This window comes from Chelonoidis abingdonii, chromosome 13, assembly GCF_003597395.2.
Source record: "Chelonoidis abingdonii isolate Lonesome George chromosome 13, CheloAbing_2.0, whole genome shotgun sequence".
In the NCBI taxonomy this organism is placed as follows: Eukaryota; Metazoa; Chordata; order Testudines; family Testudinidae; genus Chelonoidis; species Chelonoidis abingdonii.
Window position 1 is genome coordinate 27,052,342 of NC_133781.1, and position 12,807 is coordinate 27,065,148.

At 40.4% G+C, this 12,807-nt stretch overlaps 1 protein-coding gene across 4 annotated transcripts in view; it reads left to right on the plus strand.

The window, feature by feature from the left end:
* The first annotated feature begins 292 nt into the window (after positions 1 to 292).
* Positions 293 to 12,807, plus strand: part of MAP2K6 (mitogen-activated protein kinase kinase 6) — an 85,492-nt gene continuing 72,977 nt past the window's right edge. For 2 of the 4 annotated variants that reach the window (XM_075071892.1, XM_075071891.1), the window contains exon 1: positions 293 to 783. In XM_075071892.1, the coding sequence (XP_074927993.1) occupies positions 768 to 783 (16 nt within the window). In that variant the 5' untranslated portion in view covers positions 293 to 767. Of the gene's footprint in view, positions 784 to 7,772; positions 8,000 to 12,807 lie in introns of those variants that run through there. The other 2 variants (XM_032797198.2, XM_032797197.2) reach the window with 2 other exon arrangements.

Genomic DNA, 12,807 nt, shown 5'->3' on the forward strand with positions numbered 1-12,807 from the left:
ACTCTGCTCCACTGGGAGCCACTGCCTCAGCATTGGTGAACTATGTTCTAATCAACCTGTGTTGCTAAGCAGACAGGCTGCTGGATTTTGCAGCAACATGCATAACAAGGAAGGACTATTATTAACAGAAAAATGCACACAATCGCCAAAGGAATATTGTAACTAGGGCGATAGTAGTCTGCATCTCCGCCAGCTGATCAAAGCCACGCTAACTAAAATGCTGCTGCTGCTGCTGCGACACTCCCTATAAGCATGAGGACGTGCAATCGTTTGTGGCGAAGCCGATTTCTGCGGTGTCAACGAGACGATTATTTTTGCAATGCATCCAGATCGACTGTGCTGTGCCGTGCAATTTTTGCAACGCACCACGGCAACTGTCTCCTCCTTAAAGAAGCGTTCCATGGACTTCTCCGGGAAACTACATTACCCAGTGCTCACTGCGGTGCTCGTAGGAAGGACGTCTGCGCACTAAGATACTCAGATCCAAGTTTGGAGCTTTTAGCTGCCAGCCCTGGCCCATCATGTAGGTGCAGCAGAGCTTTCCCTTCCATTGCAATTGGGAAAAAAAATACTTTGTAATCTGTTTTGCAAGGTGTGCAATTGCACCGCCCCTCTCTGCAAAGAGATCTGCTGCAGCAAGTCAGAAAAACTCCAGTTGCATGAAGATTGAGCGTTTGCAGTTTGCATCTTTGTTGCAAAACTAGCTACAGAAGAGAGGCAAGGCAAAGTCTTTTGTGCTCCCCTCCCCCATCAAAGCAAAGGGGAAAATGTCTCAGCCGAGAGGTAAGGATCCGACTTCTGTTCCTTGCAAAATATGCAAAAAGGCATGCATGCATTTTCAAGTGCATGAATGCAATTTTCGGGATGCAATTGCATTTTGAAGTTTGAGGCTTTCCATAGCTTTCAGTTGCATTTCCTGTTTAGTATGTGCCTTTTTTGCAGACACACACACAGGGACACTCACACACAGTTCCTGTAAGGCAGGGCTTGCAGTTCAGCTGTGCATTGACGTTATTTGCATTCTTCTGCTGGGATTACCGAGCTCTTTTTGCCTTTTGCATAGTCAGGAGAGATAAAGAATGCTGAGCAGCAGATGCATGCACTACTGTATATATTTGCAAAATAGGCAAAATGCATCCAAACAGCGGATAATTTAAACTGCAGCATTAAACCAAACTTTTTTTTTTTTTTTTTTTTAAAAAGGTCTCTGCAGGGATGGAAGGTGAAACTTGAGTGGAGTCATTAGGAATTAAATATATACCCATGTTTCCATGAGAAAGTATTGTTCTGGTGCTAGTATTGAGATCATTTTCCACCAACCCCTCCCACCCCCATTTAATATTTGGTAAGTTTTGGTCAAAGGCAGTGAGTGTGATATCAGATGCAATGGAAGGATTTTGTTTTATTTCGCCTTTAAAATAGGCTGTGTGGGACTGGGGCAGTACTGATTTTTAGAAGCACTGGGGACTTGGGGAGAGGGCTCTCTTGTTAAACGGTTGTTCAGGACTCATATTGCTTTGTATCTCAAGGAGGGGAAGTTGGGGGCGATTTTTTAAAAAATGCTGGGGGAATGCAATAAACATCTCAGACAGGTCTTGAATGGAATAAGTAGGCGTCACTGTGCACGTAGATGCACCTATTTGTCGGCGACGAGGTTCCTGGGTACACAAGATGCAGCTTTGAGCCGGCTTGTTCGGATTTCATATGGGAGCTGCTTATTCTTGCATTTTGCAGCCATCAGATAGATTCTGGGGGTGGATTAGAGACATTGCCAGCAGTGGCCACTTGGGATGGTGTTCCTAGAACTTTAGGGCAGACTGCCCTGCAACTTTAGTGTGAATCAATACACTTTGACTAAGTGCAGTGGGAAAAGACATGGTGAGAAAGTAAGTTTATTCTTTAACTCAAGGGGTTGCTCTCGTATTTCCCTCCCCCCCCCAGTTTTGCTTTTGTAAGAGAGATTCAGAGGTGTTATATAATTTATTCCTAATTTGGATTGGCTGCAAACATCTTTTCCAGCCACATGGAGAAATGTAAAAAAGTTTCCAACAGAAGGAGCCAAAGAAGTTTGATAATATAAAATAGAACAAGATGATGCTCACAGGACTTGTCACTAATGAGACCCCAACCTGCTGATCTGTATCTCATAGGGGAGAACTCTGCCTCCTGTGCAGGAGGGAATGGAGGGATGGAAGGTGGGTGGGGTGTGTTTTTTTTTTTTTTGGTGAGATTCCCCCAGCCACCGAGTTGGAAAAATTGATCAAGCAGGCCCAGATGCCTAGTAGAAAAAAAAAACTTCTAAGCAGGTTTGCCTAGTAAAGGGAAAGAAGCCCATTTCTGGTTTTAACCTAACTTTTTGCGTTTTCCAGCAATAGCCGTCAGTTCCCTTCAGTACTAATAAAATGGGAGGGGACAAGTAGCCAACCCACAAAACATTATTTCAGTGAATAGGCTCATTCTTGAATCCCTTTTCCATCAATCCCACTCTCAGCTCCATCATACAAGTGCCTTTAAGTTTACATTACTTTTGAATTGAGTCATCAACAGCCTTCCCCTACCTCAAGAAACTGTATTGAAATAGTCATATTCGTTATCATGAAATAAAGGCATAACGTACGTTAGATTATTTAACATTGGATATGAAGTTACCTTTCCAGGCTTGTCAAAATAAAAAAAAATTATTGAATGGCTCCCGTCATTCAACTCTGTAATCCCCACTCCTTAACTCATTTCCCACAACTTATTCTGAAAAATTGACAAAGATTATATTTAATTTGGTTTTGATGCCTTTCTTCACACCGGAGACAATGCAGTGAAAAGAGATTGGTCACTAAGTTGATATGTATGTACAAGAGCAAGTCTCATCCTTGGTTTAAATGAAAGATCAATATTTTTAGATCCCACATTTGTACGTAATTGGGAATAAAATATTCCTATTCCATCAAAAATGTGTAGGCAATAGATTTGAGGGTAGAGACCATCCTTGGTAAAGTTGCTTTGTTAATTGAGAAAACAGTCTTATACAGGTTTCTTTTCATTGATGTGCTTATAAACACATTAAGGCTCAGAATTCCAGTGCTAGAATTCCAAAGGTAAAATAAAAGTTAAGGCGGCAGCTCATAAGAAGATACAGAATTCTAGCATCTCAAACATTAAGCAGATCACTAGGAAGACATGATTTGCTTAGTTTTGTTATTCAAGAACTTAAAACTACATTCCTTTGTATGGAATTATTTCCTACCCTAAAGAAAGTGCAGTAAAAAAAGGGAACAGAAAGAAGTTAATACCACCTTGATGTAGGCAAAATAGTATATAAGATTATCTGTTTCAGGAAATTACAGTACAGAAGATTTAGAATCAGTGCCAGATATGGAATATATGGCTGTCACAAGTAATAGGATACTACAGAAAAAGAAAGTGAGGAAATTCCTTATTACAGAGATTCCTCGCTAAACACACGAAAGTCGGAAGCTATAAGTCTGAATTAATGTGTTACAGCATAGATATACTTATTGTAACATTATCAGTTGCCGTTTACTTTTTAAATCCATATTTAAAAAATCTTGTAGACACAGGGTTTTTTTATGGTAGAGAAGTTCTGATCACAATACTATACTAAGATCAGAGTGTGAGATAGTAAATATACTTACCTCCCAATTCTTCATTTCAGTGATTTATGAGTTAAAAAAATAAAACCCTAGACAAGTTAAAATGCAATGCTGTGAGAAGCTAGTCGCATGTGACTCACTGACATATGTACTTATGGACTTCGACCAAAGGAAGTGTACATGTTGAATGTTACATTTAATTTTTTCTTGCTCTAAATCATAACTGAACAGATATAACACAAAATAGTAATGCATATTTATCATTTTTGTGTATAGCACCCCTATGGGTTGCTGCTGGTATAAAATTAACCTCTTCGAAGCCTTGTAAAGATTCAGGTTAGTTATGTAATCTGCACTTTTCCTTCACAGTGCTGTTTCAGAACTTCTTGTATTAACATATTGTCCTTACAGAGTCACTTGGCCAGGAGAGAATTTGCAAATGCAGCATAAAGTAATGCTTGGTGTAGTCCAGGAGATTTGAAACTAGCGAGTTTGTCTAGATGGGGTTTTTTCCCCTCCATTTTTCAAAAGAGGGTTAATTATGGTCCCTTTATTCTCTGCGTTGTGTGGAACAGTATAGTACTGGGGTCTGCAGCCTTTCAGAAGTGGTGTGCCAAATCTTCATTTATTCACTCTAATTTAAGGTTTTGCGTGCCAGTAATGCATTTTAACATTTTTAGAAGGTCTCTTTCTATAAGTCTGTAATATATACCAAAACTATTGTTGTATGTAAGAAAATAAGGCTTTTAAAATGTTTAAGAAGCTTCATTTAAAATTACATTAAAATGCAGAGCCCACCCCGGACCGGTGGCCAGGACCTGGGCAGTGTGAGTGCCACTGAAAATCAGCTCGCGTGCTGCCTTCGGCACCCATGCCATAGGTTGCCTACCCCTGGTATAGTATATTTCAGTGGTTCTCAAACTTTTGTACTGGTGGCCCCTTTTCACATAGCAAGCCTCTGAGTGCGACCCCCCCCTTATAAATTAAAAAACACTTTAAAATATATTTAAACACCATTATAAATGCAAGAGACAAAGCAGGGTTTGGGGTGGAGACTGACAGCTCGCAACCCCCCATGTAATAACCTTGTGACCCGAGGGATCCCAACCCCCAGTTTGAGAACCCCTGATTGGTCCCTCTAGCAGAGCAGTGTTAAAAAAAATAAAAAAAGTAAAAATAAATGTGTTCTCGATCCTTAAATGCAAAGAGTGAATCTCTCACACGACAAAAGATATTTCAGTTCTCACACAACTATCAGAGGAACTTTCCCAGGGTTGAGAAAACAATGTGAAACTGAAGATTAAAGGGTGAAGATTGCTGTTAAGCTATTCATCACTTAAACACAGAACTGACCAGTATTTTGAACAGCTGATTAAGTGGGAGTGGTTATAGCTTAGGGTTCCCCCTCTCTTTTGTGAACTTAAGCAGATGCCATTGGTGGCACTATACCCACACTTTTAATAAAGCAGCTTCCAACATCACTCTCTGCATTACCTATTGGTAGCTTTAGCAGCACTAGATTTTTAATTGGTAAGTGTCAGTAAAAGCTGATTTCACTGCACACGGAAACTGATGAAATTTTTCCTCCTCATTGGTGATAATCAAAATGTACATACAGGCAAAGAAAGAAAAAGCTGCCTGAGAACTTTTTAGAGTTAGATTTAAGGATATTTATTTGGTATGTTTTGGCATGTAATGTTGACAATTTCTGCTTTAACTTTTTGAATCAGAAGGTCCCAAAATTATTGTTTGGCCACTCTCAACTGGAAAATATAAATAGATAAAAACAGAAGAAAATGCTTAAAAATAGGGCAGTCAAGAGATTAAAAAAATTAATTGCGATTAATTGCACATTTAAACAATAGAATACCATTTAATTTTTTTCAATGTTTTCTACATTTATAGATTTCAGTTACAACAGGATACAAATTGTACAGTGCTCACTTATTTATTTCTGATTAAATATTTGCGCTGTAAAAATAGTATTTTTTAGTTCATCTAAGTACTGTACTGCAATCTCTATCATGAAAGTTGAACTTACAAATGTAGATTTATGTACAGAAAATAACTGCATTCAAAAAACAAAACAATGTAAAAAACTTTAGAGCCTACAAGTCCAATCAGTCCTATTTCTTATTCAGCCAAATCATTCAGACAAACAAGTTTGTTTACATTTGCAGGAGATAATACTGCCTGCTTCTTGTTCACAATGTCACCTGAAAGCGAGAACAGGCGTTCTCATGGCACTGTTGTAGCTGGCGTCGCAAGATAGTTGATGCCAGATGATCTAAAGATACATACGTCTCTTCATACTTCAACCACCGTTCCAGAGAACATGCACCCATGCTGATGACAGGTTCTGCTTTGTAAAAATCCAAAGCAGTGCGGACTGACGCATGTTCATTTTCAGCCTCTGTGTCAGAGGCCACTAGCAGAAGGTTTATTGTGTTTTATGGTGGTTCAGATGCTGTAGTTTGCACATCAGAGTGTTGCTTTCAGAAGTCTTAAAAGAGCATGCTCCGCACCTCGTTCCTCTTAAATTTTGGAAGACACTTTGGATTCTTAAACCTTGGGTGCAAGGCTGTAGCTATTTTTAGAAATCTCACATTGGTACCATCTTTGCATTTTGTCAAAGCTACCGTAAAAGTGTTTTTAAAATGAACAACATGTGCAGAATCATCATCCCAGATTAGTGTAACATGAAATATATGGCAGAATGTGGGTAAAACAGAGCTGGAGACATAGTTCTCCCCCAAGGAGCTCAGTCACCAATTTAATGAACCCGTTATTTTTTTAAACGAGCATCATCAGCATGGAAACATGTCCTCCAGAATGGTGGCTGAAGCATGCTAAACATTTCATATGCCCCTTCATATCTGGCACGTACATACCTTGTAAGGTCAGCTACAAAAGTTCCATGCAGACACCTGTTCTCACTTTCTGGTGACAATGTAAATAGGAAGTGGGCAGCATTATCTCCCATAAATGTAAACAAACTTGTTTGTCTTTGTATCTGAAGTGGTTTACCCACGAAAGCTTATGCCCAAATAAATCTGTTAGTCTTAAGGTGCCACCGGACTCCTTGTTGTTTTTGTGGATACAGACTAACATGGCTTCCCCCGATGCTTGTTTGTCTTAGCAATGGGCTGAATAAGAAGTAGGACTGAGTGGACTTGTAGGCTCTAAAGTTTTGCATTGATTTGTTTTTGAGTGCAGTTGTTTTTGAGTGCAGTACAAAAACCCCCATTTGTAAATTGCACTTTCATGATAAAGAGATTGCCCTACAGTACTTGTATGAGGTGAATTGAAAAATATTTCCACTAAAAATGATAGCGTATTTGTAGTAAATATAAAATGAGCAGTGTACACTTTGTATTCTGTCTTGTAATAGAAATCAGTATATTTGAAAATGTAGAAAACCCATCCAAAAATATTTAATACATTTCAATTGGTATCCTATTGTTTAACAGTTTAATCACATGAATTAACTGCAATTAATGGACAGCCCTACTTAAAATTTATCAATATTCATATTTTATACATATTTACATAGAACTATAGAGTGTTCTGCCAAGCCTGTCTATCAGGAAAAAGGTGCATACTCTATGCTCAGCCTTTATTACCAGGTCATTTTTGCAGATGTTGCCTCTGGAAAAGGTGCCAGGAGTGTTTGTCTCACATGTTTTGGAGCTGAAAGTGGTTCTGTGAGCACATCCTGTACCGGTGATAAGGAGTGGCTCTGGCAGAAGGTCTCTTGAGGGTGCCCTTGCACTTCTTGTGTCTGTTTGATGGGAAGTTTTGTTGCCAGCGGGCTCTGGTTTTAGGAATGCGAGAGTGAGCAGGGTTTGCAAAATGCCAGTTGGATGCTAAAGCTTATAAGGTATCCTGTCCTTCGATCTGTGAGCCACTTGTCACCCACTACGCTGTAATAGCATGGGTGGAATGGCTGACGTACTTTCCAGGACACCAGCTTTGCATAGTGCCTTGCAGACCGCTTGCTGGTTATGAGTATTTGACAACATGGAAATGTTAAAATAATTTGAGCAATAAAAGTGATAAAGTAGGAAAAAGGGATAGAGTAGAGTAGAGACTAGTGCTCTTTTTGGGTCTGAAATGACTTTAAACCTCACAACAACCCTGTGATATAGGGGAGGTATATTTTAAGAAGCATATCACGCACCACTGAAATGCAGCCACCTCTGGGGTGAAACAAGACAATTATTTAGCAGCCTCTTGAAATATCTTAAGCTATTTAGGAGAAAGGAGTGAAGATCATCATATTCAATTAAGCCTGTTGGAGGGATTTAGAGAAGTAAATATTAATTCTGCCCAAAGACATTGGAATTAAAGGGACCCAGTCAACATGAAAATTATACTTCCATCAACATTTGGTATGTACTATAGTTACAAGTAACATCTATGACGATTGGGGGGAGGAGGGGAACATTTCTCCCCGTATTTTCTTTAATCATTCAGTTTCTTCCTTGCTGAAAAGGTCCTTAAGAACTATTTTTAAAATTTTTTTATTATAAGTATTTTTCTTATAAGAACCATTTTAAAAAAGGATTTCAAAAACAAACTTCAAACTATCCGAGAGTGGTTTGTCAGAAACAGAAATTGTTTTAAAGTAGTTTTTTAAAAGTCAAGTTATAGAGGAACACTTGTAGAAAGTAACATGGGACCTTGAATGATCACAAGGGAGACACAGCTGAGGTCCTGATCACATGTCATTGAAGGCACATAGACACAGTGATGTGCAATTACCATATTTAACTTTTGTTACCCGTTTTCTCATCATTCTCCTGTCCCTCCTTCCAAATGCCTTACCTGACTGCGTACTGTAGATTTGTTGTAGTAGCCATGTCGGTCCCAGGTTATGAGAGACACACACAATCACCCATCTTGTCTCTCTACTGTAGATTTAGCATTTCCAGCCCCTTACTTCACTGGATTGTGGAATTACAAGAAGAGAGATGTCAAAACTGGTTTATTTTAACTCTCGCGTGGAATGAATTGTACTAATTCTGTGCTACCATTTTGCAGAGAAATACACATAAGCATGCATCAGAGTGCGAAAGCATGGAACAGTTCTTACAGGCAGCTAGTCAAAGGGTATGGCTACACTGGCACTGTACAGCGCTGCAACTTTTGCGGTCAGGGGTGTGAAAAAAAACACCCCCCTGAGCACTGCAAGATACAGTGCTGTAAAGCCTCAGTGTAATCAGTGCCGCAGAGCTGGGAGCACGGCTCCCAGTGCTGCAAGCTACATCCGTAGAGCATGTGGTTTACGTGCAGCGCTGGGAGAGCTCTCCCCTAGCCCTGGCGCTCCAACCACACTCGCACTTCACGGCGCTGCCGCAGCAGTGCTTTGAAATTTCAAGTGTAGCCATACCCAAAGTGACTCTAGCATTTCTGTTGTTAGCAGGGAGAAAAGTAATTCAGACTACCTGGAAGGGAAAGGATGCCTAATAATGGCTATTGCAGCTTTGTTTTCCACGAGCATTGTCACTGGATGCTGGGGTTAATATCACACATTCTTCTGTGTGTCAATTTAGCTGTAAAACATCCGCATTTAAAAGACTAGCCATCTACCCTTATAATACCTAGTAGGCTTACAGGAGTATAAAAGTTATGCAATATGTTGAATCAGTCTAGTTGCTGGGAAATAGAGGGTCTATTCCTTTAATTCCTAAGCATGGCCAGAGCTATAATTAAAAAAAAGTTTCATTACCTATAAAAGTGCTTAGAGGCCTGTCTGGAAATGTTTTGAGATTAGAGTTATTGGCCGCAGTGATGCTAGAAGCAAGTTTAGGACCCACGACTTATGCAGCTTTAAATACTGTGCTGTACAATAGCAGAGCTTATGAAGGTGATTAAGTCTAATTTTCATATTTTCTTAGATATTGCATTCACGGATGTTTTCTTCTGGCCTTTCATCCCTTCCAAATCTACCTTAGTTTGGACATAAAAAAAAATGGGGGGAGAGGGAAATTTGTGATTAGTCATCCTTATTCAATGAGAAGGAGAATTTAAATAGTGACTGTTGGGGGGGGTGGGGAAGAGGGATAGTCACTCCTTTTGTAGTTTACCAATGTTTTTTTTATTTTAAGCCAAATTAAAAGCATAATTATTTTTAAACTGAAAATCCAGAGCACGTGGCTGGAGTTTCATACATTTCATCACACCTGTCCTATTCGCATGTGTTTATTTTAATATGTCCAACCTGCTAAAAATTCTTCTCCTCTTTGCCCAGCTACTTCTGCTCTGGATGACTCTACGCTAACTGATGCTGGACATCCTTGATCAAAATTCCAGCAAGTTACACTCATGCTTTTGCATATCATTCTTGTTCAGTTAATGACCTACTTACTGGAAATGGAGGCTCCTTGCTGTGCCAATTTCATCAGTTTGGAATCCATATACAGCAGGGGATTGAGTTTACATAAATGTAAGGCAAAAAGCCATGCAGCTAGAGGCGGGGAAAAGCAGCATTTTGGGGGTCTAGTCAGGTTTCATGTGTAAACATACATACATTTAATGTTAGAGTTCCTTTTTTCAAGAGGCTTCAGTGGGAAGAAAGGGCACCACTCATTAGGGCTGCTACCTGGCTTAGAGGGGAAGTGAAGGTAACTATAAAATAAAAAGTGACAACAAGTAGAATAAAGGAGAAGTTGATAGTAACGAATATAAATCAGATGCTAGGAATTGTAGAAAATTGATAAGGGAAGAAAAGGGACACAAGGAGAACTCTATGGCCAGCAAAGTTAAAGACAATAAAAAGGTATTTAAGTACATTAGGAGCAAAGAATCCTAACAAGGCTTGTGGTCCATTACTAGATGGAAGTGGTAGAATTATTGATAATACAGAAATGTTTGTTTTGTGTTTGAGGAATATAGATGATGTAGTCATCTCATATAAAGCTTTCCATTCCACTAGTATCTCAGGAGGATATTAAACAGCAGCTGCTAAGTTAGAAATTAGTTAGTGAGGCCAGATAATTTGCATCCAAGAGTTTAAAAAAAAAAAAAAGCACTAGTAGAGGTGTTGGACTATTAATGAATCTATATTGATTTTCAATATTGGAACATGAGGGAAATTCCAAAAGACTGGAAGAAAACTAATGTTGTGCCAATATTTAAAAAAGGTAGATAGGAGAACCCAGTTAATTATAGGCCTCACAGTCGGTCGTTGATCCTGGGCAAGATAGTGGTGTGCTTAATGGGGACTCAAATAGTAAAGAATTAAAGGAGGTGTGGTGGGGCGATGACTCACCAGCATGGCACATCCTGCTGATGGTCCTGGGAATTAGATCTTCACCTGCCCCAGAGTGCCCTCTGTAGGCTGGTGTCTCACCTGCCACTGGCCCCCCCATGTCTCTCCCAGACCCCACTGCCATTTTACATCAGGGTTCTGCCCCCTGCAGTAACCCACAGTCTGGGTTTCCCCTCCCAGGGGAACTCCAAACCCTCTATCCTCCCCATGCCTCAGTGGCTACTGCCAGTCATCATCTAGGCCCTGCTCCCTGGGACAGACTGCAGTCTATAAGCCACTCATCATCAGCAGCTGCCTCTGACTATCTCTAGGTTGCCCCTCTGCAGCCCCAGTACCTTTTGTAGGCTCTTAACAAGGCCTGCAGCCTGGGGTTTTTCTAGGCTAGTATTACCCCCCACCTCAGGTACCCTACCCAGCTCCTAGGCAGCCAGGAGCTTCTCTCTCATAAGCTAGAGAGAGTGTATCTGAGCACCTGGCTCACAACCCTTTTATAGGGCCAGCTGTGGTCTGATTGGGGCATGGCCCCAGCTGTGGCTGTTTCCCCAATCAACCTAGCCTTTTCTCTCAGCCTCTCCCAGGGCTGGCTTTTAACCCCTTCTTAGCTGGAGTGGCATCACTGCCCCGCTACAGGAGGGAATATAACTAACAGCAATTAACATAGGTTTATGAAAAACAGATCTTGTCAAACTAACTTGATTATTTTTGAGGGGGTCGGGGAAGAGTTTGGTTGATAAAAGTAATAGTGTTAGACTTCTGTAAGGCATTTGACTTGGTACCATATGAGATTTTGACTTAAAAAATTAGAAATAAAACTAAGCAGGCACACATTAAATGGATTAAAAACTGGCTTACTGATGATCTCAAAATGTAATTGTAAAAACAGGCCGTTGTCATTGACTGGATTTGTTTCTTGTGGGTTCCCAAAGGGATCAGTTCTTGCCCTATGCTATTTATGTAGGAAGTGGAGGTCAAAAACCCAAAACAACAACAACAACAACAACAACAACAAAAGCCAAATAATGCTTACAGGTGAGAAGTTGGGGGAGTGGGAAATAATTAAGAGGATAGGTCGCTGATACAGAGTCATCCGGATACAAGCAAACAACATGTGTTTTGCTATGGCAAAGTGTAAACAAACATCTAGGAACAAATCCTGAAGGCCTCACTTACAGGATGGGGGACACTATCCTGGGAAGCAGTGAAAAAGAACATGAGCTCCCAGTGCGACCTTTTGGCCACAGGGGCTGATGCAATCCTTGGATTCATAAACAGCGGAGTCTCATGTAGTAGAAGTTGAGGTATTTTACCTCGGTCTTTGGCACTAGTGTGTGCCAGCTACTGGAATCCTGGTGTCCACAGTTCAAGAGGGATGCTGATAAATTGGGGAGGGGTCAAGTAAAGCGCCACAAGAACAATTAAAGGATTAGAAAACCTGCCTTACAGTGATAGAACTCCTAGAATCTATTTTGTTGAACAAAGAGAAGGTTAAGGGGTGACTTGATCACACTCTATAAGTATCTGCCTGTGGAACAAAGATTTAATAGTGGGCTCTTCCGGTATAACACAGTCCAGTGGCTGGAAGTTGAAGCTAGACAAGTTCAGCCTGGAAATAAGGTGTAAATTTAAACAGCAAGAGTAATTAACCATTGAGACAACTCAGCACTGGTTACGGGAGGTTCTCCATCACGGATTTTTAAAAACAAAAATCCCATCTTGATTTAACATCTGCTCTAGGAATTACTTTTGAGGACGTTCGCTGGCCTGTGCTCCACAGGAGGTCAGACTAGTTGATCACAGTGCTCCCTTCTGGCTGCGAGAGCAGACTGTCTGAAAATAGAGCTTGAGAAGTGGCATGTGGACAGCTAGAGGGAATTGCAAGCTTTTAAAATCAGATAGAGTTTTGTAGCTGTAGGCAAGATTTCACGG